General features: G+C 38.2%; 1 protein-coding gene across 1 annotated transcript; it reads left to right on the plus strand.

The window, feature by feature from the left end:
• The first annotated feature begins 591 nt into the window (after positions 1-591).
• Positions 592-27,984, plus strand: LOC133532556 (zinc finger protein ZFP2-like). The gene is made up of 12 exons (XM_061871283.1): positions 592-922; positions 3,686-3,820; positions 5,354-6,037; positions 7,383-7,513; positions 8,083-8,157; positions 10,040-10,178; positions 10,409-10,530; positions 13,236-13,332; positions 14,151-14,333; positions 17,489-17,590; positions 20,348-20,446; positions 23,984-27,984. Exons 1-12 carry the CDS (start codon positions 788-790, stop codon positions 24,125-24,127), a joined length of 2,046 nt encoding a protein of 681 aa, XP_061727267.1. The 5' UTR covers positions 592-787; the 3' UTR covers positions 24,128-27,984.
• The last annotated feature ends 12 nt before the right edge of the window (positions 27,985-27,996 follow it).

Below are 27,996 nucleotides of genomic sequence, written 5' to 3' on the forward strand. Positions count from 1 at the left end.
CAAGATTACGTTTACATCCTCAAGGTAAAGTTATTCAGAATAAATGTCAGAATGTGCTGAAGAAAAACGTTTGCGTTTTAACTATGAACTATACATAAAATATTTAAAAAATACAAACAGTTCATTTTAATTTTGTTTACAACTATAATATTTCTGAATTTCATAACGGTGGTCCAGTACATCGTGCTTTTTTATCGACATCGACTTTTGTGTGTCCTCTCACTATTGAGACGTTAACACATAATTTCTCCCGTCATCCGGGCTTTGCTGATATCAGATCTGATAATGTGTGGATGTAATTGCCCTTAGGCACCAATTACATCCACACTTCTCGATATCGGACCCGAAATCAATCCCGATTTCGGTCTGATAATCGTTTTCCATTTCACGGAATATCAGCACATCGTTAACAATATTTGAAATGTAAAAAATACTTTATCTCTAAATGTTCAATGTTTGAAATTTTTGCATATCTCATATTTTTTTATACTTACAACACTGAGTGAAATAATTGGTTGACGCTAGTTTTATAATTTTTGTCTTACTAATGTCACAAAAACAGTGTAAATTTTCTTCCTTATGTTTATAATTCTAACGAATACCGTCACACGTATCTTATGAAATTTTGAAGTAAAATGAAGAAACTTTCGTCTATCTCATATAGCGTTGTATTATTTTAATGTTTATAATTGGCTTAAACTTAGCATTTTAGTGTAATGTTAGCCTATTTATATAATTATACTCCTAAACTTAGATATTTACAATCAATTTCATACAGTTAAGAGCCATGAATAGGGTAAAACAAGAACTGGAATCGGAAAATTTGGTGGCGTGTCGTATTTGCTTGGCTTGGGAAGGCAGACTCTTTGACATCAGAGAATGGGGTCTGGACCAGGTATATGAGGAGCTTATGGGCACAACTGTGAGTTATACTTGATATTTTAACTATTTTAAGTTATAAGTGTATAAAATGTCAAGTTATTATAGATATATTAGTTGGTGCTCTAGTTTGAAACCCCATTGAATACATGCTATGGACATTCGTTTATGAGATTTATTAATGAAAACTGTTGCTCTTATTCTGTTTGTCAAATTTTCTTTGTATTGGTAAAGAGGTGTAAAACATTTTGTTGCAAATATATGTTACCTCTAGATTATAACATTCTAACTAATGGTTTATTTGTTTAAATACAACTTTCTTGCAGTACAACTTTGATTGTATTCTTCTTCTTCTTCTCAGCATATTCGCATCCACTGCTGAATATATGCCTTTTTCATGGATTTCCATGTTGTCCTGAATGCATCAGTTCTATGCCAGGTCGGCCCTGCCGTCTTTCTAATATCCAACCATCTTTTTCCCTCACCTCGGGTTCCCAGTCAAGGTCTCCAGAACAGTACTGGCTGGCCATTGGTCATCATCCCTGGAACATATATGGCTAACCCACTCCCACTTCAGCTGTGCAATTCTTTTGGCATAACTTTAGACGTAGAGACATACATGTACTTTCCATTCTCTTTAACATCCTATTCTCTCAATCTCTCCCTTATCTCTCGGAGAGATTTAAATTTTTAGCAGATGGCAGCGGACACCGGTTCCGTTCCAGTGCAAATCTCTCTCTGGCTATCCCAGCTCACAAACACTGATCGTATGACAAGTCTTTTACTGTGTACTCTGTTAAATTATGGAATCCCTTACTGTCTTCTCTTTGACAGTGTCAATTGGTTGCATCGCCAAAGGCGAATTTAAAAAAGTTGTGGCTTTCGGACGGAACTTAATCAAAAAGATGTGTGCGGTTAGGTAGTTTTGTATATATATATATTATATATTATGACTACTGGACCCGGGTACGTCCTTAAACTACGTCCAAAAGAGAGGTATGGGCATTGTGAATGTCATCTGGCTTTGTGTGGTAGGGCACAGCCAGTGGATGTCATTCCAGATCTAGAGCATAGCCCAACTGGGGAAGTACCTCCACCTTACAGAAAACAGCAGCCAAATAACCTAGACCCTACTCAAGTGTTGTGTTCCTGCCGGTGAGTAAGAGCTCATCGAGGGGGGGCGGGTTTAGGGTCGGCAACGCGCATGTAACTCCTCTGGAGTTGCAGGCGTACATAGGCTACGGAGACTGCTTACCATCAGGCGGGCCGTATGCTTGTTTGCCACCGACGTAGTATATAAAAAAAAGACTATTTACATATTTGTGTTATTATTATTATTATTTAGTTTTAGACAGGCAGCTGATGCTGGTACATCTAAATCAGAGTTCACTTAGCACCATATTTATTTCATATCCCATTTATATATTGTAGGTTATAGGACTTATAGGTTTACCTATCTTTTAGGAAATTAAATATTTAGTAATGCCGTTTAGTACAGTTTTGATGTCTAACTTTCTCCAATTCTTCCTCAATTGCTCAAAGGTTAATTGGAAGAGATCCCTGGAAAGGGATAAGTTCGCCTTTGTACAAATGATGTATGTTCTGTCCTGTTTTATGTTTCTTTCTGTACAATAAAGTGTTTTACTACTACTACTTATTAGCGATAAAACCGCCTGTTGTCTGCCTCTATATTTAATCAATTGTTTATTTTTCTTGTATCTTTTTACTGAGGCGTGCCAATAAAGAGTATTCTATCTATCTATCTACTACTACTTTAGTGTGTTGGTGAATGTTCTCACTCCTAATTTTGTCAGGTTTCATTGCATTGCATATGATGTATTTATTAGATAATTATATGTGGTTTGCTTAACAGTATTACCACTTTGGTCAAACCTTACTATTTTAATCTGATTAATACCAAGGAAATGAGTGTACCTTCAGAAACTCATATTATGTTACCTATTTTCACAATTTTAGAATATATATACATTTTTATTGTTGTTTTATTTTTCTTTATATGGTAACTTCATTTTTAATAGACATCTTCGTCTGGGAAAATGACTAAACCAAACATGAGTAAAGGTTAAGCGACCCGGGCGTAAATTTTTAAGTTGTGAGTTGCATTCAAAACGCCTGATTGGTTCACACAGTGATGCAAAATAAATTGTTTGCCAGCATACATTAGAATTTCGGCAGCTGGAAACTCACATAATTACACTTCTTGTGTCATCCCAAGTATTACTTCCATAGTATTTCTTAAGGGTAGTTTCGATTCATAACTAGGCGGGTCCACACAGAGCGAGCATATCGCACGTATGCTATGGCAATTTCCTCGCGCACAAAACGGCTAGTGTATACGTGCCTAGTGACGCCATCTTGCCGAGCAAATTGGCTCGGGTGAGGCAAGCGTGCTGAGGCAAAAGTTACACGATCACGGGGCGGGGCGTTTGCCGCGCGAGAAAATTTCCTCGCGAGGCTGCTCGCTCTGTGTGGGAGGTGCCTAATTGGGTAAAAGAACCACTATTTATGAAATCAGTAGTTCAATATCAGAATGGTAATTATACAAAAAATCCAGTACAGACAAATTTTCATTTCTAAAAATAATGAAAAAGAATATACTGGGAAAGAACTCCCTAGGGCCGAGACATATCACCTTCAACCTGCTTCATTATTATTATTATTAAAGCTTTTTTTCCACTTAACAAGTTTTGCAATGTGTTTCTAATTTACAATTATTTCTTCCATCTTTGTTATGTGGCCCCTCTGAGGGTTAAAACCTGCTTCATAGCTTGTTTTAACTCCCCAGCTGTCAGCATGGGACGGGCTGCCGCAACATCTGTGCGCGTGGTGCCGCGCGCAGCTCGCGCGGGCGCAGGCGCTGCGCGCGCGCTGCCGCCGCGCCGACTCGCTGCTCAAGCAGGCACTCATGCACCAGCATTTTGTAAGTTCATTTGACTCTAAAATATACATTTTACAACCTAATGTCCAACCAAGCTTAAGTTGGCAGCGCTTTTGACAGCCCAGCCTGGCGTCTTCTTCGTGTCCACTGCAGAACATATGCCTCTTCCATGGATTTCCATGTTGTTCTGTATGCGGCAGTTCTATGCCAGGTCGGCCCTACCGTCTCTCTAATATCGTCTCATCTGGCTCGTAGTTTCGCGCTTGAACTCCCCCCTGCTCCGCGGTAAATGCGCTCTTGGCATCAGCACCAGAGTGCGACCTGATTGCTTGGAGATGGACGGCTGTGAGAAATGGATGCCGAGGATTTTGCGAGATGATGGATGCTAGGCCTTGAACTGGTCATTTCTGTCATTAGTGTTGTTGAATGTATGTACTTATATGATTAATGTTTCTAATGTAAATATTGTTATATTCTTGTTTCGTGTAAACATTTGTAAAAAAAAACGCTGCCAACTTATCTTGGTCTGTACCACCCAAACAGCATGTAAGAGAAAAGAAAACAACGCATTTCTTATTTAAAAAGCGTACTATCATTGATAACAGATTCGTTGACTGATTTATGAACTAATGGCTCTGCAAGCTGTAGACTGAAGGCAGTTATCATACTGGATGCGATTCGCACGTCGCTCCGATGTGCGAGCGGTGTGCCGGTATAATACGCGCATAGCGTGGTCTCACTCAAACATCGGAGCGACGTTCCAAGCGCATCCAGCGTGATAACCGCCTAAACCCCTTGAACCCTGAAGGCTACATCATGTTTAAAACTTTCAAAAAACTTCATTAGGCGGGTCCACACAGAGCGAACATACGCGCGAGGCTATTTCCTCACGCAAAAACCGGCCAGTGTAGACGTGCCTCTGCCGGGGTGTGTGGAAATTGCCTCGAGCGTATGCTCGCTCTGTGCATATTGACCAAAAAAAAAAATGTTTATGACATTCTTAATTTTCTTCATATACAAGATCTTTGTCATATAAAGTTACTTAAGAAACTTCTGCTGTTGTATCTGTTCTCAATATTTATAAATAATAATAATTCAGCCTATATACGTCCCACTGTTGGGCACGGACCTCCTCTTATGCGCGAGAGGGCTTGGGTTATAATCCCCACACTGGCCTGATGCGGGTTGGGGACTTCACATACACCTTTGAATTTCTTCGCGGATGTATGCAAGTTTCTTCACGATGTTTTCCTTCACCGAAAAGTTAGTGGTGAATATCAAATGATATTCATAAATCATAATCCTAAATAATTTAATTTCGTGGTAAAACTTAAATTACATACAGAAGTAATTATTTTACAACATATTGAAATTGTTTACCACGAAATGGACTCGCCTCAGCATAATGCTGACCTGAAGGTCAGCACTAATCTTCCGGCGAGACCATTTGTGGGCCACGATTGCACGAGCCAGGATTTGAACCCGTGACCTCAGGATTGAAAGTCGGACGTTATATCCACTAGGCCACCACCGCTTCTCTTCTCTTAATATTAAAGTAAGATTGTGTTTTTACAGATCTCTAACAGCTACATCCGAACTATTGATAGAAGAGCACAAAAACTAACACATCCTTACTCTAATCACATTTCTAAAGAAACTATAGATATTGTATTTGAAGAAATTATTCGCACACCCAAAGATGTTAAAGATGAATTAGAACGTGATATGATAGTAGATGATGATGATGTTGATATAGATGATGATCTATTTCTGCCTAATGATGATATGAAACCATTTGATATTAACTTTGCTGATGTCTCACTAGTCAAAGATGATGATTTAACAGATGTTAGTCCAGATAAGAGTAAAATTATAGTAGAAGAAGGTATTCTACCTAAAAGAACAACCAGAAAACCATCTAAAAGAAAAAAAGCAGAAGAAATTGAGATTGAACCTCCTAAAAGGAAAAGATCTCAAAAGAAAACTCAAGAAAAGGAATCATCAGTTAAATTCGTAGTTAAAAAGAAAGAAAAACGTTTAAAGAAGAGTAAAATTAAAAGGGAAGAAGATTACAAGGAGTTTGAGAAGAAATATGACTTCCAAGTGAAGTGTTTGACGGAGGAGGAGATGGTGGAGGATATGGAGAGAAGGAAATTGTCGGATAAGGCCATTAAGGGGGTGGTGAAGTGCCAGTTGTGCTATAAAGGGTTTATGAACAATACTACTTTGGAGAATCATATGAAGATTGCACATGATCCGGTGAGAGACCTTTAAGCACTATGTTGTTAACCCACAAAAGTTGTTTTGCAGGTTTTTTTTTTTTATATACGACCTTATATATGTGATACTGCAGAAGTAGTTTTCACGCGTAGTATATATTTTTTATTTTTTACTAATTATGAAGCAGGTTATTTTTTTCAGTAAACTGTAGATAAAATAATTTATAATAACAATAAAATCATATTGAGAAATATCAGATTGTTTGAGTTTTCTTATTTTTATTGCAATGACTTCGTAACTTTTTGTACAACACAATTTGACAATCTTCACCTGCCGTTTTCCACACTTGAATTTCAATTTTCAAAACTAGTTAATTATACCAATAAACTGGAGTTCATCTTCGGTAGTCAGGAAGTCTCTCCAATCTAACCTCTGACAGAGGTATTTCTATGGGAGACAAATTTCTGTAAAAATCGCAAATAGCCAAAAATGGAAATTCCATGTAACTACCTCAAAGTGAAATCAAATCAAAAAAGTGCAATATCGAACATAAGACAATTTAGTAATGTATTAAGTAGCTTATCAAACTTAAAGAAAAAACTATGTTTATGGGAAACACCTCATAAATTCTCTCAGAAGACGCTGTTCAAAAAGTCTTAGGAGACCTGTAATATAAAAGGCGAATACTTCAATTCGCCCTTTTATTTTAAATACGATTGTATTTAATTGTATAGAATAGTATGTACGGATTCCTACAAAAATGCACTACTTAAAAATTAACACTCGATAAAATTAAAAATCGACACACTTGCTTCATCACACTTGCTCGAAAAAAATCTTATTTCATGCAGGTGTACTGAAGGACAAATGCCTATTTTGTTTCCGCGGGAGTTATGGATTGTGAAAAAAGAACTATAACTCCCTAGGGAGTTATAGTTTTTTTTAATTATGTCGTTTATTCATACAAACCAAGTAGCATAAATGGGTTTTACTTTTAAAATACTGACAATTTATAATTTAATATTATTGTATATGTTTAAAATTATTTAATTTGATTAAATAGCCCTTTTAAATATTTTTACATAATTTTCAATCGTGGCTGAATGCCGAATAGTTAGCCTTCGATGCCTAATCTGTCAAGAAATTACAAAATGGCGCACAAATGTTTAATATGTCACCGTATTTAAGAATTATTTCACTCAAAATTTAGTTTTTTCTTCGCAAGTGTGATGAAAAACATTGTGTGTAACTCCGGGGGTAAGAATACTGCAAACTCAGGTCTTTAATTCCCTCCAGCCCCGCCCTCGTATCCACTATTTCACTTACCCCCCTCGTCGCACAATGTACTATTCCGAACCACTCCTTATATACAAAACTTTTTCAGTCCGTGGGTTCAAACGAGTGCCACCTCTGCCACTCTCGCTACCGCTTCGCTGTGAATCTCCGGCAGCATGTACAGAATGCACACCAGCTCATGTTCAAATGTAGGCAATGCGGAGAGATCGTGTGGGGCGAGTGAGTACACACACTGTCTTAACTCTGTTCGTGAGGATATAGTGGGTGACTGCTCCATTCTACCCTTCTCTGTAAAAACTTTGTCCCCATTTTTCTCCCTATACTCTGTATCTTTAGGTATTTAAATAAAAGTAATTAAACAATTTCTTTATTTTTATTTAAATCCCTAAAGACAACCGATCTGGCCTAGTGGGTAGTGACCCGGCCTATGAAGCTGATGGTCCCGGGTTCAAATCCTGGTAAGAGCATTTATTTGTGTGATGAACACGGATATTTGTTTCTGAGTCATGAGTGTTTTCTATGTATTTAAGTATTTATTAATATATATATCGTTGTCTAAGTACCCTCAACACAAGCCTTATTGAGCTTACTGTGGGACTTGGTCAATTTGTGTAATAATGTCCTATGATATTTATTTATTTATATCGTCGCCTAGTACCCATAGTACAAGCTTAGGTTGGAGCTGGGTCGATTTGTGTAATTTTTTTTATATATTTCATTTTTTATTATTATCTAACACAGATCGATCGAGATTGTCGTCAAAAAATAATAAAATAATGTTTGTGCAGGTCGCACGCGGTGCTCCACGCCGGCATACACGCAGGGACAACTCTGAAGTGCCGACATTGCGACAAACAATTTGTGTGAGTAACCTTTTATGAGCTTTTTGAAATAACTTGCCATAATTAAATACCTAAATCCCACGATCCATACATACAGCAGCTGGAACAAGGGTAATTTGCTGCTTAAAAACAGTGAGCAAAATCGCATTTTGCTCACTGTTACATTCGAATGTTATTTCAACGTGCGGGGCCTAATACAAGTTCGAAATATTTGGATTCTATTGTCTTTGTCCTTTTCACGTCATTAGCAAAAAGAAAGGTATATTGGCGGTTATTAGACTCCCGAAATAAGTCAGACCGTATCGTTCCAAAACACCCTACGAGTCATCAAAATTCAAACATTTATTCTGCAAGTAGGCCTCAAGGGCTCTTTTACAAGTCAGTAAAACATAGTAACATCATATAGCGACATGAAAAATACATAACAACGTTTATAAATACAACAGCCAATACCTGGGTACACATTACATTATAATAATCTTAAAATAAATAATTACTACAATACAATAGATATGTATAGTCTCTCTCTAGTTTAAAATTTAATAAAAACACCATATTTTACGTATTTTATTATACAATCAAAACAATGAACTTAAAAAAATACTCAATTGTTACGCAAAGTAAACAATTCTACTCTTAACGATCTCTACTATAGTTCACAAATAGTTGTATCCGCAATTCGGACCGTATCTTACAATGTTTTTTTTTTACAAAAAAAAAAGTTGTCGATTGAACTGTCAATTGATGTTCGTTACTTTATTATATCCGTAGGTATTTTATATTTATTTCTTTCGTTTTGTTTTATTGCGGTAATTTAACTTAATTGTAAGAATACCTTAAGAAAACATGAGTGAAATGGTGGTGAAGACGTTTTACATTTTTTGAGGTTGTATTTTTACCTTTCAAATATGTTCACGCTGCTGTCGTGAAATTTTTTGTGTACGACACGAGATCAAAGTTATTTACATCTCGTGCGCTTTTGAGTCCCTTACTGCGCTCAAGATTCATATATCATGATATCAAACTTTGCTCTCTTGTTGTACAAATAACTATTTCACATCAGCTGCTTTGATTAAAACAATGAGCAAAATTCAATTTTGTCTACTCAGTGAGACAAAGCTTAAAGTGTTTGGGTGAATGGATGTTAGAGTGAACGGGGAATGGGTGTAAGGGTGTTTAGGTGAAAGGGTTCATTTTATTCCTTATCTATATTGTTTTACTGCTGGTGTGAAAAGTTGTACGTACCACACGAGACCAAAGTAAGTTTTTGTACTTCGTGACTTAAGAGTCCGACGCTACACTTAAAATTCTAAATTACTATATTACAGAATCTTTAGCTACCTAAGGATTCAAAATAATCACTTGAATCAAAAACTAACTTTGCTCTCTTGTTGCAAAAATATTATAAATAACTTTTACAGTACATATGGTGCTACTTTCTCGCACGCGTGCGGGAAAGAGCACTTTCCGTGCATATGTCGACACTTTAAAGAGCCATATGTACTGTAAAACGTTGTGCGATACACGTGCGAAAAGGTAATTCGCGACTCGTGTCGATTTAAAACACTACCTTCGTTCGTATTTTAATTTATCACCACTCGTTGCGAATTTCCTATTTCCTGCACTTGTATCGTAAATAACTATTTCAATTGAACAGAGTTGCATTACTTTTGTTTTGTTCTAAATTGGAAATCTGCCAAAATAGGTGCTACTTTCCGTGCAAATGTCGAAAATGTACGGCGCCATATGTACTGTAAAACGTTATACAATATACGTGCGAATAGGTAATTCACAACTCGTGTCGATTTAAAACACTCCCTTTTAGCAAGTTTTATTTTATCACCACTCATTACGAATTGCCTACTTTCCGCACTTGTATCGTAAATAAATATTATTTACACAGCAAGAAAACGACTCGAACGACACATATGCGTATGGCGCACCCGGTGGAGAACGCGGCCGGCGGCACGTGCGAGGTGTGCGGCGAGACCTTCACCAGCCGCCGCGGCCTGCGCAGCCACAAGGCGCGCACACACAACAAGGTATATAGTGTTATCGGTGGAGAACGCATTTTTAACCATCGCCATCGTTTAGGCACAGCGTCTTCTTGCGACTTTGTTTGTCTTGCTTTATTCGATGCAATGATTGTACTATCAATCGATTTATTTATTACAGATAACATAATGGTCTACATATTGTTAGTTTTGAACTTAATCTACATATTAGTTTGCTAATGCCACAAAATGAAAAATAAACAGAAGGTCCATTGCAGCAACTGCAGCCGTCGGTGCCGGGCTTGTTCTGCCGCAAATGCCGCGTGCAGTTCGAGTCCAAGCAAGCCCTGCAGCACCACAAACAGCAGCAGGAGGGCCAGCGCTGCCACAACGACCACAGGTATCTATGCCCTATAGTATTTTATGCAACAGTTGTATAAGAAGGGTCAAAAAAGGCGAGTGGCGTGAGTTATATTGTAAAGGAATACGCCACGAGCATTTTTTGACCTACTTATACAACCTTGCATACAATACTTTTCCTACGAGTCAACAAAAATAAATCTTAATTTAGGTAAACAAAGCAAAAGTATATAGCCAAGACGCGCGAGCATACCTTGTTCCGCGCCCGGCCCGCCCCGGGCCGCGGCCGGCCGGTCGGCGACACCTCCTCGTAACTCATGAGGCCCTGGTACTTGCTACTTGCTAAATTAAATTTTTGGACAGTTTTTTCCCACCGTAGCCTACGGAGACTAACAAGCAACGCTAAGCGGTCTTCGTGGTCTATGGGTGTTGCTATATTACGGGTGTCACATGCGTGTTTACACGGTGTAACACGAGGTACCCGAAATATTTTAACCACGCATTTCTGAGACCAAAAGAAGGAAAAAAAAATGTTATATGCGTGTAAGTAAGTTTCACCAAATATATATATATATTTTAATTTTTAAATGTATTCGTATTTTTACAATTATTTTTTTAATACCTATTTTTTGCAAAGATTACTTGTCACTTTTTGTCATCTATCAATAAAGATTTTTTAACTACGCCCCATATCATCATCGCCATAAAAAGGCGTTGTGCATTGTTACAATAAGTTTTTTTTTTAATTGGTATTACCTCCGAAACTAGGCGAAATACAGAAAAAATTGTATAACATTTTAGTACCTAAATGTGATCAGGAATACACTGTTAAAATCTTTCGGTTTCCTCATGTTACACCGTTTTTTATGCGCATGCAATAGAGATAGCAATATGCAGGTCAATGTACGGAAATCCTTGTGGAAAGTCTTTTCTTTAGTCGTTTTACCGTCTTAGTGCGCCCGGGGAGTCACCGTACGCTGTATACTAATGACATTGATATGTTTCCTTTTTTCATCGTCCGAAGTCCCGCAGTCATTTTCGTAGTTTTGAATTTGGAACCTTCTCTCTTTCCCTCATAGTTCAAAATTCGATTTAAATTTGTCCTTTTAAAAGAACATCGGGACTTTGGAGGTTTGTAGCAACTCCATCCGTCAGAGCCAAAGCTTGTTCAATGTTGTAAGTTCATAGTTTCCTGCTACCCAAAGGATGTCTGGAAGAGAACGCTTCTTAGCGATAAGACCGCCTGTTGTTACCTAACTTTTAAGTGTTTTTTTAATTTATTGTCTATTTTTACCTGTATGGTGCACAATAAAGAATATTTACAGTACATATGGGGCTACTTTATAGCACTAGTGCGAGAAGTAGCATATTACGTTACTGTGTCGAACATTTAAAGGGCCATATGTACTGTAAAACGTTGTACGATACATGTGCGAATAGGTAATTCGCAACTCGTGTCGATTTAAAACACTCCCTTCGGTCGTGTTTTAATTTATCGCCACTCGTTTCGAATTTCCTATTTTTCGCACTTGTATCGTAATGTACTATTATTTACTTACTTTCTTGTTCTGCCGCAAATGCCGCGTACAATTTGACCACAGGTATAATTTCTTAGAATTTTCACGTCTTATACGGCCTCGTAGCCTAGTCTTACCGCGGGCCAGGCGCGAGTTGCGTCAGTCATCGCATGATATCGCATGATCCCGGGCGATAACTCGTAAAGTGGTTAAGGAAGATGTATAATAAATTCACGTGGACGTCAGCTGCCGCTTCGTTGGCGGGGTGAGGAACGACCATATAATAGGTATCTAATATCTATGCCCTGACATGATCTTAATATTCTTAATACTCAGTTTCATTGTTCGATAGGACCCGCATGCGGGATTGCGGGAGATTTAGCTCTCGCGCATGATACAAAAAAAATACATATATATATATATATATATATACATATATATATATAAATGATGCCGGTTGTCACTGTAGTGAATAATAATGAGGTCTAAATCAGCATCTTTGCTATTTCTCGAGTTGAACGATGGTCTCTATGCCAGTTCCAACAAGTCTAAATCAGAATTAATAAAAAAAAAAAAATGTATTTTTATTTTCATAATTTATTATATTTCACTATAGTTCGTTGTTTTAGTATTAGAAAGAGGGCAAGCGATTTTGAAGAATAAGTCTCCCCAAATATGTAACAATTATAATTTATAAATCATATATAATCATTTACATTATTTTGCTTTGATAAGTAATAGTTACTCATTTAAAGGCATTGCGGGCATTGTGAAGAGAGGTATGGGCATTGTGAATGTCATCTCGCTTTGTGTGGTAGGGCACAGCCAGCGGGTGTCATTCCAGATCTAGAGCAGAGCCCAACTGGGGAAGTACCTCCACCTTACAGAAAACCGCAGCCAAATAACACTAGACCCTACTCATAGTGTTGTGTTTCTGCGGGTGAGTAAGGTTGCTAGAGCTCAACGAGGGCAAAAAGAACATGTCAAGATTCTTTACACTTTTTCTAATGCTATAAGAAAAAAAAAATAGTTGAAACTGTCTTGGCTCGTATTTTCATCATATTAGTTTATATTTTGTAAAATTGTATGCTGTTTGTTTCCTAATAAACAAACACAAATAAAATAAAAATATTCACAGTACAGCGAGAGCTATAGAACAAGCAAGTGGGGACCCCACCACACTGTAGGGTATCATTCATTTGTTTTAACCTGTCCCGCTCTGTCGCAGTGCGTGTGAGCAGTGCGGCGCGCTGTACCCGACCGAGGACGAGCTTATCCGACACAAGCACGAAGCGCATGGCGTGCAGCTTTTCACGTGCGACGCGGTGAGTCCGTCTCCCTCTCACATCCTAGGTCTCGCCAAAGAGAATTTGAAATACTTACCCCCCTTTTTGATTTCAATAATTTAACACATATCAGTGAAAGAATAAGGATCAAAGACAAATGGCGTTCTAAAAGTTTTAATCACGTGTCAAAAGATGGCAGTAAATTTACGTCGCTACAAAGTTTTCTTTGAAAAGACACCTCTATTTCAAATTCTCTTTGGTAATATTTCATAACTTGGTCAACAAATTGGCAGTATATTCTCTAGCTTTGCGTATTTTATTAAAATAGCTGTCTTGATGCGACACATGAGCGAGACAGCGATATACACGTAGGTATATACCGTAAAAGCCCTCATTATGCAGAAAAAGCTTATTATTCAGTTACACATTTTCTCAATGATAAATTTGTTAAATAACTTATTATTGATCAGATAGAATTGTAGTTAATAAGTATATTCCGTAAAAAGTTATTTTAATAATACTTAGTTTAAGGAAATATTCGCTATGCCTTTCTGGGGTCCATGAGAGACTGAATTATTTTGTAACAACATTTGTATTTTTACCATGGTGCAATAAACGATGATTGATTGATTGATTGTATATCGATGTCCCGCTTGCACACTGGGGCGGCGTCTATGACGTCAATGACTATGCCATTAGACCATCACTATCATCATGTTATAATACTTATATGAGCTTATGATATAGTTTTAATGTATTAGATCTGTTGGAGCACAATGATCCAGTGGGAGATCCAAAGAAGACACTATTTCCGGTATCCAAGAATTTCATAAAATAAAGTTATTATTTTGTTTCAGTGCTCCAAATCCTTCCTATCCAAGGTGTCCCTGTCCGTGCACATCGACCGCGTGCACCTGCACATCAAGCCCGTGCGGCCCAACCGGCCCAAGCCAGCCGGCGAGCGTCGCGGATCCAAGCCGAAGCCGAAGCAGAAATTCAAGCTGGACAATATGTGCGAGATCTGCGGCAAGGCTTACTCGGTAAGTGCCGCGGACAGAAGCCCAAGCAGAAGTTCAAGCTGAACATGTGCGAGGTCTGCGGGAAGGTTTACTCGGTGAGTGGTGTACACATACATACAACCGGCCTAAGCCTGCGGGCACCGCGGACAGAAGCCCAAGGTCAAGCAGAAGTTCAAGCTGAACATGTTCGAGGTCTGCGGGAAAGCTTACTCGGTGAGTGGTCTACACATACACACGACCGGCCTAAGCCGGCAGACGCTGCGGACAGAAGCCCAAGCAGAAGTTCAAGCTAAACATGTTCGAGGTCTGCGGCAAGGCTTACTCGGTGAGTGGTCTAGACACACTCACACAACTAGCCTAAGCCGGCGGGCACCGCGGACAGAAGCCCAAGGTCAAACAGAAGTGCAAGCTGAACATGTGCGAGGTCTGCAGGAAGGCTTACTTGGTGGTGGTGGTGGCACGCACGCACGCACACACGCGCGCCACGGACAGAAGCCCAATCCCAAGCAGTAGTTCAAGCTGAACATGTTCGAGGTCTGCGGGGAGGCTTACTAGGTGAGCTATGATATAGGAGTCTTATTGGCTTTCCTCACGATGTTTTATTTTTACAGAGTAGCGATTGGTAAATCCATACTTAATGTTATAAATGCGAAAGTGTGTCTGTCTGTCTGTCTGTCTGTTACCTCTTGAAGCTTAAACCGCTTAACCGATTTATCCGCTTAACCACTTTATACGAGTCTCGTTGGCTTTCCTCACGATGTTTTATTTCACAGAGTAGCGATTGGTAAATCCATACTTAATGTTATAAATGCGAAAGTGTGTCTGTCTGTCTGTCTGTTAGTCCGTTACCTCTTGAAGCTTAAACCGCTTAACCGATTTATCCGCTTAACCACATATATAGGAGTCTCGTTGTCTTTCCTCACGATGTTTTATTTCACAGAGTAGCGATTGGTAAATCCATATTTAATGTTATAAATGCGAAAGTGTGTCTGTCTGTCTATTACCTCTTGAAGCTTAAAGCGCTTAACCACTTATATAGGAGTCTCGTTGGCTTTCCTCACGATGTTTTATTTCACAGAGTAGCGATTGGTAAATCCATATTTAATGTTATAAATGCGAAAGTGTGTCTGTCTGTCTGTTACCTCTTGACGCTTAAACCGCTTAACCGATTTATCCGCTTAACCGCACAACATACAATCTTGATACTTAGGATAGTGTATATATTCGTATTTTATTGCTATCATGTTCATTATCGAAGATGGTATAAAACATTATTCAGTAGGTACATGATACCCTATTAGAGCATTGCAATCATCTTAATACTTATATTACTAATGGTATATTAATTAATAGAATCAGGCGTTACTTTGCGGAAATCCATGCTAATTAAAGCAAGCAATGTAATATTACTTTGCTAATCCGCGAGATTAGAGATTGTGATTTTCTCGTGGATTAGCAAAGTAATATTAAATTGCTTGCTTTCATTATTGGTATATTTACAAATAATAAACTACTGAACTAAGAAAAATGACAAATAAATTATAATAATATGCAAACTCTTAATTCAATATATTATATTACTTATTCGTAATTGCATTACGAATTCTTAATTATATATATGATTTTTTGGCCTAAATTTCATTTTTGTTTCAAGCTTTTATCGCTGACTGTACTTTTCTTTAGACAGGCGACTAATACTCATCGATACGGAAGGTGGAGGTAAGGAAATAAATCTCCATGTAACAAAGAGTGTCATCAAAAAACCTTAAATAGGTGGCGCTACAATACCTAGAATACTTGAACAAAAAAATCAAATCATAGACAGCGCACTTCACTCCGTCAATAGCGTCTAGGTTCTTAGCTACTCTAGCGCTACTCTGGAGAAATTTGGAACTATTATTTATAGCTAACAGCTGGACACTTTTGCAACAGTTCTACCATAAGAGATGTCACTCCTCTTAATTCCACACTCCATATTCATCGAGCCAATTCTAAAAACCCCAAACACAATTAGGTTGCGTTTTTTTATCACAGAGTTCCTACGGCCACCTCCTGTCTCCATCATCAGATCAGCTCGATGGTACCATAATATTGCATTATCACCCGACTTACATATGCAAGCAAAATTTCAGCTCAATCGGAAACCGGGGAGTGGATCAAATGTAACTTGCAAGATTTGATTACAGACCGACAGACAACGGGACAGGTGAAAATAAATAAAAGCTTGTAATAGTAAAATGAAATGAAAATAATTTATTATTAGGACTAGTATTTACTTACTCTAATGCATAGTTTGATGAAAATTCCTTGATTGTATTGTATAATATGCCTTTCGTATTAAAATTGATTTGAGTTAGCTAATAAATGATTGTGTTTTTTGATCACATGTTACGGTTTTTGGTAATTGGTTGTAAATTACCACAGATCTATATTGAGGGCTATTTCGAAACATTTGTAGATTTGGTTTGGCTGGCAACATTCGTTTCTCTTGTCTTCGGGCACTTAATCGTACAAACTTATATGTTTCCTAAAAAGCAGCTGTTTCTAGAATATGTATATAGAGACAGGGGAGGGAGCATATGTGGCATTATCTGTGAAAAGGGACCTTATTGTCGATGGCGCTTATGCCGCGCTGCGTCGCGTGTCATTGTATTTGTATCGGAGTATCGTTAATAATGGCGCAAACGCCATCGACAATAAGGTCCCTTTTCATAGATAACGTCACATATTTTCTTTAATAAAGTGTTCTTTACGACCAGCTAGTTTGCGAACGTTTACAATTATTCAAAAGGGCTTGTTTTGGCTTACAAAAATTGCCTTCGAAAAAGTGTCTATGTCGGAAATCATCCCTTAAGAGAGTGAAAAGGGGGTAGATACGTGCAAATATATCAGAACACATCATTATTTCTATCTTATACCTTTAAACGAGAAATTCTTGTATATTTATATATTTGGGAGATCTTGGAAACGGCTCTAACGATTTCGAAGAAATTTGCTATATGGGGGTTTTCGGGGGCGAGAAATAGATCTAGCTAGGTCTTATTCCTATTTTTGAGTTTACCAAGCATAGCTTGGTGTCCCAGATATTGATAATAATGTCAATTTTCTATATTCAAATGTAGCTGGCACTTTGTTAGATTTCCCTCAACAATGTTAAGATGGAGCATTGTCCTCAGTGCCTGGCGCTGCTGAAGACGCACCAGATGCGGCACACGGGCGACCGGCCCTTCAAGTGCACGGAGTGCCCCAAGGGCTTCGTCACCGCCACGCTGCTCCGGGTATGTACATTCATAGAGAAATAAAAAGTAATAGAGGTCTCACTCCAGACATCACTTTTGGTACCAAAATGATTATTATATTCGCAGTCGACATCTGTTGCGAATGCAACTTATTATTGTATAAAAATCAATGCAGTAGCTAAACGCAGCCGTCGGGCTCGGCTAGTATTCGGAGGCTTTTTAAAAGCACCAATAGGAACGCTCCACATATTTACTATCGCGGCCAATTTAAGGCAGCTAAATTTAAACCACATTTTGTACTGATCAAATATTGCAAACAAAAAAAACAAATAAAATGATCAAATATTGGCATAGCACAGCAGATGTCATTCCAGATCTAGAGCAGAGCCCAACTGGGGAAGTACCTCCACCTTACAGAAAACCGCAGCCAAATAACACTTGACCCTACTCATAGTGTTGTGTTCCTGCCGGTGAGTAAGGTTGCCAGAGCTCAACGAGGGGGGTGGGGTTAGGGTCGGCAACGCGCATGTAACTCCTCTGGAGTTGCAGGTGTACATAGGCTACGGAGACTGCTTACCATCAGGCAGGCCGTATGCTTGTTTGCCACCGACGTAGTATAAAAAAAAAAAAAAACACTCTTTCATCATCCTCCATACTATCAACACCCACTTTCTACATTGAACCGTTTTGGCAAGAACCCTTCTAAACCAGTACCTTTTGGAAGATTATACTTTATTATCAATCGAAGTTTTATTTGAGTCGTCGAGACCCTGACCTGCACGGCGGCTATATATGGTCCTTCGAGCCGGATCTACTTGGCGACTCATATCAAATGGCCAAGCGTAGCATCGAGTAGCGAAACTCAGTACTGCTACTCGACAATAGATATCGCGGCAACAAAAAGTCTAATGCTCAACGATTTTCCGCTAATATTATAACCAGAGTAACCGGAACTCTATTTTCAACTCCTACGCTTACTCTGGTTATAATATTAGCGGAAAATCGTTGAGAATTAGACTTTTTGTTGCCGCGATATCTATTGTCGAGTAGCAGTAATGAGTTTCGCTACTCGATGCTAGATATCGACTGCGAATATAATAATCATTTTGGTACCAAAACTGATGTATGGAGTGAGCACTCTATTACTTCTTATTTCTCTATGGTTCATTGCATTTCATTTCTTGCATGGGACTATTAATAACAGATTTTAGTAAATATAAAACACTGCCAATGTCTACCCTCATACAACGCTTCGAGAATTGACAATGTTGCGACTATCGTCGACTGTAATGATTTATAATTAAGATTTCGTATATCAAACTATAATTTCGTACTTTTCATGTATGAGCTCCCACACAACTATAAGATTCATTTCGATACGCTGTAGTCAACTGAAAAAAAAATACCAATCACGTGCCGCCGCGCTCCCATAGAAAAGACTAAACGGGCGCGGGGCGGGAGCTCGCGCGTTTATGTCTACAATTTTGTCTTGAGATACTAACCAATTTTAATTTTAGGTTTTATAGTAAAAAAAGTATTATTTTAGATGACTCGTGGAAAAAGTATTGTATACAATAGTCGACTTTTGACGACTAGTTCGACTGTTCCTGAGTCATGGGTGTTTTCTATGTATTTAAGTATTTATAAATATTTATATATCGTTGTCTAAGTACCCTCAACACAAGCCTTATTGAGCTTACTGTGGGACTTAGTCAATTTGTGTAATAATGTCCTATAATATTTATTATATTATATCAGGCTTTTCAATCTCATACCTTACTTAGGCAACTCAGCAAGCTTCGTTGCCTAAACACGGTACTCGACTGAAAAGCTCTATATTATATCACAATTGCATAAAACACTATTTTCCAATTTAAGTATTTGCGATATTCGCGTATTAAAACTGGCACCCTTCTGTTCTGATATTTATATATAATTTCTAAATGTAATATACGACGTGTGAATCCGCTGAACGATTTTCCTAAACAAAAAATCCATTAACCCGCATGTCATATCAATGTGGTTCAGTGAAGGGGACGGACTGAAAATCAGCGCTGCGCAATCAATTTGTAATAAAATGGCTGACGCAGCGTACGCTGAGTCCGTTCCTTTTGCCGCGCATGCCTATTATTATTATTTTTTAAGTGAAACATTGTATTTTGTGTGGCAATAAATGGTTTCTTATTCTTATTCTAAAAGCGATTTTTACATTTTTAGCTGTGAGATTTTTATCATCGTATTTAACTAGATATGTTACTTTGTAAATATATATACTCATAGTGTTGTGTTCCTGCCGGTGAGTAAGGTTGCCAGAGCTCAACGAGGGGCGGGAGGGGGTTAGGATCGGCAACGCGCATGTAACTCCTCTGGAGTTGCAGGCGTACACAGGCTACGGATACTGCTTACCATCAGGCGGGCCGTATGCTTGTTTGCCACCGACGAAATATAAAAAAAAAATGTACCGTAGTTGATAGGTGATATGAAAATAAATGATGATATTTGATTTGTGTTATGATGACGACCGGTTTGGCCTAGTGGGTAGTGACCCTGCCTACGAAGCTAATGGTCCCGGGTTCAAATACTGGTAAATATTTGTGTGATGAGCATGGATATTTGTTCCCAAGTCATGGGTGTTTTCTATGTATTTAAGTATTTATAAATATTTATATATTATATATATCGTTGTCTAAGTACCCTCAACACAAGCCTTATTGAGCTTACTGTGGACTTAGTCAATTTATGTAATAATGTCCTATAATATTTATTTATTTATTATTATTTATATGATGTACGCAGGAGCACCGCGACATCGTGCACGCGCGCCTGCGCAAGTACCGCTGCCCGGAGTGCCCCAAGACCTTCCTGCACCAGTCCTCCGTCTACGTGCACCGAGCTGTGAGTCCAGTCCACCCCTCACTAGCGTCTCCCGAGCTGCAACGTCTATACATTGTGTCCCTAGCCATTGGACAAAGCCGAAACGTATATATGCATTAGGGTATTTAGAGCCAGTGTACAAAGTATCATAACAACCGGTGTAGCGGTTTCGAAGAAATTAACAAATTACCATTTTTTACTTTGGAGCAGCCTGTATGTGTTAGTAGCTCCTAAGGTAATATCCTCAAAGAATAGTATGGAACCTTCGAACTTTTTGATTATTATTTTTATTTATGTCACTAATAAGCTTCTGACTTTTGAAAAATGTCATCATTATCAAATATTTCGAACAAATTGTCAAAAACACAGCCAAAGATTAACACAGTGTTTCTTTTTGTTGTCGATTATTGCAAATAACTTTTGGTCGAGAAATTTATTTTTTATCGTTTGTTCTAATTTAAAAATTATTAACGTCAGGGCATTCCTGAGAAGTAACCCTACGTGGGATTTCAGGGTCTGTCCAATGGCTAAGGTCACCCTGTATATATAGTCCTCCTCATCGTTTTCGATGACGGCGACCCTAAATAAACATTATGGACGTTGTCCAGCATGAGCCCTAATGTGGCTGGCCAGGCCGAACTTGCTCTTAATAGTACATTACGATACAAGTGCGAAAAATAGGAAATTCGAAACGAGTGGCGATAAATTAAAACACGACCGAAGGGAGTGTTTTAAATCGACACGAGTTGCGAATTACCGATTCGCACATGTATCGTACAACGTTTTACAGTACATATGGCCCTTTAAATGTTCGACACAGTAACGTAATATGCTACTTCTCGCACTAGTGCTATAAAGTAGCCCGATATGTACTGTAAATACTCTATTGCACGCGTGACAATAAAGTTGGCCAGCTGCGTTGAACGTGTACACGTAAGAAGGTACCATTTTAAGGTCTATACTCTGTATCTTTAGGTATGTAAATAAAAAAAAAACAATTTGTATATTCGGGTAGTTATAACATTTATTGGTTAACCGACCAAATACAAAACCGCCTGGATCTGTCACTGATCGACCTGACTTTAAATTACATTATTTGATCATGTAATGTTTTCATCTACCCTCAACTGGTTTAAGGAACCATTTGAGGGTAGATTTTGTTTGCTTTTATTTAAATACCTAAATATACAGAGTTTAGACTCTATGACTGTTCGACGCAACGTTGGTGCGACTGCATATTCTTGCACTTGATACTCAAATAACATAGGTTAGTTATACAAGGTGCTCACGAGGAACTCGAGAGGTTTTAACCACGCATTTCTGATGCCAAAAGATGGTACAGATTTTTAAAGGGTCGGCAACGCCCATGTAACACCTCTGGAGTTGCGGGCGTCCACAGGCTACGGTGACTGCTTACCATCAGGCGGGCCGTATGCTTGCTTGCCAACGACGTGGTATTTAAAAAAAATATATGAGGTCAATTTCACAAAATTTGTATGTATTTGTACATACAATGTAAACGCTATTTGTATTGTAAATTGTAACTACTAATTTGAACTTTTTTTTTGTAAAACCTATTTTTTGCAAAGTGTTACTTGTCACTTTTTGACATTCTATCAATAAGGATATTTGGACTAGGTCGCAACATCGCCCTCAAAAAGGCGGTTTGCAAGTAACAATAAAGATTTTTTTTTGTTAGTGCGTTTAACTCTGAAATCAGGCGAATTCCAAAAAAGTTTAAATGACATTTTAGTCTTTAAATATGATCAGGAATATACTGTTAAAATCCCTCGCAATGCTCACGGGCACCGTGTATAATTGTAGGTATATATTTTGGATAATAATCAGAAAGAATGGGGCGCTGGTGGCCTAGCGGTAAGAGCGTGCGACCTGCAATCCGGAAATCGCGGGTTCAAATCCTGGCTCCTATCAATGAGTTTTTCGAAACTTATGTACGAAATATCATTTGATATTTACCATTCGCTTTTCGGTGAAGGAAAACATCGTGAGAAAACCGGACTAATCCCAATAACTTTACATTTATTTACCCTCCGAGTTGGAAGGTCAGATGGCACTCGCTTTCGTAAAAACTAGTTCCTACGTCAATCTCGGGATTAGTTGCCAAGCGGATCCCTGGCTCCCATGAGCCGTGGCAAAATGCCGGGATAACGTTAGGAAGAAAAATAATTTGAAAGAATACGTTTCCTACGGATTACACTCGCGTATTTTTAGTAACTCGCGCGACATGGTCTTCGTGAACGCTGCTCGCACTGTTGGTGTTTGAGAAAGGAGACCTAAGCTCTCCGAAACATGTCGCGCGAGGGACTAAAAATATGTGATCCGTAGAATAATTTTTTCATCACACATGCTCGAAAAACATCTTATTTCATGCAGGTGTGCTAAAGGACAAAGGCCTATTTTGTTCCCGTAGGAGTTATGGATTGTGAAAAAAATCAAACAAATCAAAAATACAAACCAAGTAGCATAAATGAGTTTTACTTTTAAAATACTGACGTTTATAATTTAATATTTTTGTTTATGTTTGAAATCAAATAATTTGATTCATTTAACAGCCATTTAAAATATTTTTACATAATTTTCAATCGTGGCTGAATGCCGAATAGGTCTGTGCCCTCGATGCTAACCTGTCAAGAAATTACAAAATGGCGGACGAATGTTTGATATGTCACCGTATTTAAGAATTATTTCGCTTAAAATTTAGTTTTTTCTTCGCAAGTGTGATGAAAAACATTGTGTGTAACTCCGGGGGTAAGAATATTGCAAACTCGGATCTTTAATTACCACCCTCGTATTCAAATTTTCACTTACCCCCCTCGTTGCACAATGTACTATAACTCAATGTACTGTAGAGCTCAACGAGGGGGGAGGGGTTTAGGGTCGGCAACGCGCATGTAACTCCTCTGAAGTTGCAGGCGTACATAGGCTACGGAGACTGCTTACCATCAGGCGGGCCGTATGCTTGTTTGCCACCCACGTAGTTGTGGCGACAGATATTTTTAATTGTTAATATATTAATAAATAATATTAATGTTATTATATTCAAACGCCATTACGGTTCCGCGCGACGCGAGCGCGGTGAACAAGAACTTGCCTTATCGCTCGGTTCGCTTCGCCGTAGATCGGTGACCCGAGCGTGCATTCGTGCGCGCTCGGAAATCCTAGTTAGTCGGCAGATATCCACTCTCGAGGCTGGACGCATGCGCTCGCGCCGCCCGAGTAACGGTTAATGCTTACGCACCGACTCGCTTACATTTGGGATTATATTCGGTTTGCGCTGCGCGCCGAATAGCGCTTATAGTTTTAGTTTCTTTTTATGTACGCTATCATTATGTGCTTTTTCTATCTCCTGTGCTTACTTTAAGTTTCTCTTCAACTATACTGTGCTGTGCTTTGTACTCTTATTTCTTTTCTTTGTGCTTGTGACTCTTGTGTGCCGTTATTGACAATATATATAATTAGTGTGGAAACTAGCTGGTTTTACTTCTCTCATTAGGCTAGTTCACCACATAGTATTAAAAAAAAACTATTCCTTGTTAGATCCACACCGGGGAGAAAGCGTACGAGTGCAGCTTCTGCGGGAAGGCGTTCACGCAGGCCGGCACGCTGCACACGCACGTCAAGTTCGTGCACATGAAGGTCAAGCCCCCGCCCAGGAAAAGGAACAAACACATGGACGCCTAACCCACATTTTCTCAAACTTGTAATGAAATGTTGACATGACTTACGTCAAATTAGGTCCGGAAATACTACATATCAGGTGCGATGAGTGAAGATGATATGTAAAGGACTTTCATACAGCCTTACACACCTAGGCCTGTAAGGCAACCTTCTTTTGTTTTTAAACGTCAAATTATGGCACGTCTTGGCATTCAACCATAAAAACACCTGTAAGCAAAATTCTGCCATTATGTTTTTTTCCTTTTTTGTTTTTCTTTTTTGTGTTTGTTAAATATTATTTCAGGGTTTTCTAAAAGGGGAACGAAAATTTGATTATTTTTGCGCTACGACGCATGGTTTACGAGATACAGCCCTATAAAGTTTTTTTTCAGTCATGCAGAAATCTTTATCTCCTAAACCGTGCGTCGTAGCGCAAAAATAGTCAAATTTTCGTTCCCGTTTTAAATAACCTCAAAGTAATAATAATAAAAAAAAAAAACAAAGAAGAAAAGAAAGCGTAATGGCATGTGCCGTAGCGCTAAAATAATCACATTTTTGTTCCCCTTCAATATCCGACGCACTGAATAACCTATCACATTAGGACATTAAACAATCATCATCATCATATTTTTTTTATTTCATTGCAAGTTTGAGAAAAGCACTATACAAATCTCGGCAAGAGACGGGGTTGTCGGCCGTGTATCCCTACAGACTATATCTACTTGGCCTGCAACCCTTCGTTTCCAGTACTCTATAGTAATGTACTATTGCGTAGTCTTGCAGATATCGCAGCGATATGATTTGTTTTTTTTTTGTAAGTAATACAGCGGAAGTCGGAATATGTACAAATTATATATATCGCAGCCATTGACATATCTAAGGACGGGCCTTACGGCCACTAAGAATGGTGCTAGTTCAGCGGTGTCACTCACGAATTCTAGCCAATCGTGCAGTCTAACGCAACTAGTTGCAACCAATCGCGTTGTGGCGTTAGACTGCACGATTGGCTTATTCTTACTCCCCGTAAAGCCCGTCCTTAGGATATATGTCAATGATCGCAGCAATATGGTTTTTTTTTTGCCCTTCATAAAGTCCGTCTAAGCTTACTTGAACAGAAAGTGTAAGAGTTGTTTGTTCGTCGGAGCGCCAATAGTTCGAGGGTGAAATGGTCACTTTTACCCGAGTTAAACACTCTACTTTTCATTTCGACTATTAGGAAAGTCAAACACAAGAAATGTAGGTCATATCTGGAATTGGCGCCATTACATTTTGATCGGGAAAAAAAAAACGAAAACCATAGACAATCCGATCTTAAATTGGGATGAGTCTGAAACGGCCATAATGTATACGCGCGTAAAGAAAGTAAACTGAATGAATGGATGTGATGTAATGATAATATTTTAAACATTCATCGTTATTTGTATCGATTTATAAACAAATATTTATGTTTATTTCATACATTTAAATATTAAGTACAGATAGGAATGCAATTGACATCTAATTTTGATAGTACTTGGTCTGAAAATGAGGAAGCTAATATGAGAGATTTTAACTGAATAATATGGCATATATGACTGCTAGCCATTGCTCCAAGTACAAATTAAAAAAAATACTTTCCACCCGGCTTTCAGCCTATGAAAGATGGACTTTCCAAATAGGAGAGATAAAAAATAATATGTTAACTATAGTCTGTATCTTTAGGTATTTAAAAAAAGGTAAACAAACAATTTGTACATTTTCGGGTAGTTTTAATATTTATTGGTTTACCAAGCAAATACAAAACCGCCTGGATCTGTCACTGAACGACCTGACTTTAAACCTACTTTATTTGATCATGTAATGTTTTCATCTACCCTTAACTGCCTTAAGGAGCCATTTGAGGGTAGATTTTGTTTACCTTTTTTAAATACCTAAAGATACAGACTATAGTGGTTCGCCCCGAATTGAGAACTTGCGGTTGGCGAAAAACTATATTGTGTAGATGCTCTGTATATATCCATCATGTATATTGTTATTGTAAATAAAGGCTTTTACCTATTGTGTAGATTCGTATAGTTCGTGTGGACCACGGTGATGCGCAGATTTGTCAAATCTAAGCTTTAATATCATGGCGATACAAGTCAAGGCAGGCGTTATCTTGAATGACACGACCTATATATGTACGGTCACGTCTGAAAACATCGACACGTTCGAAGTGCCAAAAATATGTCTACACTACCCTAATAATAATAAATGGGCCATAAAGTCGTGTATAGATATTTTTGCCACTTCGAACGCGTCGATGTTTTCAGACGTGACTGTACACCTATTTAATTTTCGACACGATTAAATATAAAATATGGAATATCAAGTTGGCTGCCGTTTTTTAGAATTCCGATTACGAATATAAATTTATGAATGAATTTTGATTTTTTTATGAAAATTATACGTCAATTTTCATTGAGATCGGGTAAAAAATGACGAAATTCAAGATGGCGGCCATTTTTTACAGATTTTTCTACGAATTCATAAACGGCCTTTCAGATCGTCAGCAATTATCAATGTAGTCATGAAACCAATGGATTCAACAAAGAAGAAAATCAAAGTGGGCTAATTTTGCTTATTATTGACCCTCTTTTTGTATTAAGGTCACGTTTGTATTCCGATCGCAGCTGCAATACTAAGGCAGTTTTCCTAATCAGAGAGCTATCGTTTGTTTAAAATTTCTCAGTCGTTTTAAATTGTTGTGTTTTTTTGCCACTGGCATATCGTATATTTCTTTAGGGCGTCCGCAACGTCGCGCGGGTGCACGGAGCGGGCGCGTGCGCGTGGGTCTATACTCTCTATCTTTAGGTATTTAAATAAAAGTAAACAAACAATTTGTAAATTTTAGGGTAATTATAACATTTATTGGTTAACCAACCAAATATAAAACCGCCTGGATCTGTCACTGAACGACCTGACTTTAACCTGCATTTTTTGATCATGTAATGTTTTCGTCCACCCTCAACTGGCTTAAGGAGCAAATTGAAGGTAGATTTTGTTTACTTTTATTTAAATACCTAAAGATACAGAGTATAGTTGTAGGTAAAATCCGCAGCTTGCGTCCGCGTCTGTTAGCGGCGCTCATACTATTAGTCGTTGACCCGTTCAGCCGTGCATACGCGCGATGTTGCGGATGCCCGTATAAAATATGTGAACATGTTGTACAAAAACATGTTTCAATATAAGCATAATCACATTTTTTGATAACAGTATTGAATGATTCATGGTTAGTTTCACTACACCTGACTCGACCGGGATATAAACCGTGATTACCTTTTATATTGTTTTTGATCTCCCGATATTTCGACGCAGTTACGTGCATCTTGTTCACGGGTAACTGGAGACAGCCGGTGGGTGTCAAAGTTGTGTAGACCGCGCACCGTCTACCCTCATTCGTGAGCGTCGTTTGCGTTCGCTTTCAACGTTACGGTCGCGGTTTATATCCCGGATTTAACATTTATTGGTTAACCAACCAAATACAAAACCGCCTGGATCTGTAACTGAACGACCTGACTTTAAACCTACATTATTTGGTCATGTAATATTTTTGTCTACTGAGGGTAGATTTTGTTTACCATTTTTCAAATACCTAAAGATACAGAGTATAGTTGGGTTCCATATTTAATGTAACGACACACCCTTTTTATGTTGGTAAGTACCTAAACATTTCAAGTTTTGAAATTATTAATCATGAAATTAAATTATTCGTGTAATCTATTTTAACTTTTTTTATTAGTGTTTTAGTTTTATTTTAATGGAATATTTTTTTATCTGATTACAGAATATTTTTAATTTAATATAAGTAGGGAGAGTAAAATGTAAGCATACATTGTACACAATAAATATTATTTATGAGATACTATAGTTTT

Source organism: Cydia pomonella, chromosome 27, assembly GCF_033807575.1.
Source record: "Cydia pomonella isolate Wapato2018A chromosome 27, ilCydPomo1, whole genome shotgun sequence".
NCBI lineage: Eukaryota > Metazoa > Arthropoda > Insecta > Lepidoptera > Tortricidae > Cydia > Cydia pomonella.

Bases quoted from the DNA above. Each gene is read 5' to 3' on its own strand.
- LOC133532556 (XM_061871283.1), top strand. From the start codon at position 788: ATGAATAGGGTAAAACAAGAACTGGAATCGGAAAATTTGGTGGCGTGT. The intron at 3,821-5,353 runs GTAAGTTCATTT...GTGTTTTTACAG, and splicing joins CACTCATGCACCAGCATTTT to ATCTCTAACAGCTACATCCG. The intron at 17,591-20,347 runs GTATGTACATTC...TGATGTACGCAG, and splicing joins TCACCGCCACGCTGCTCCGG to GAGCACCGCGACATCGTGCA.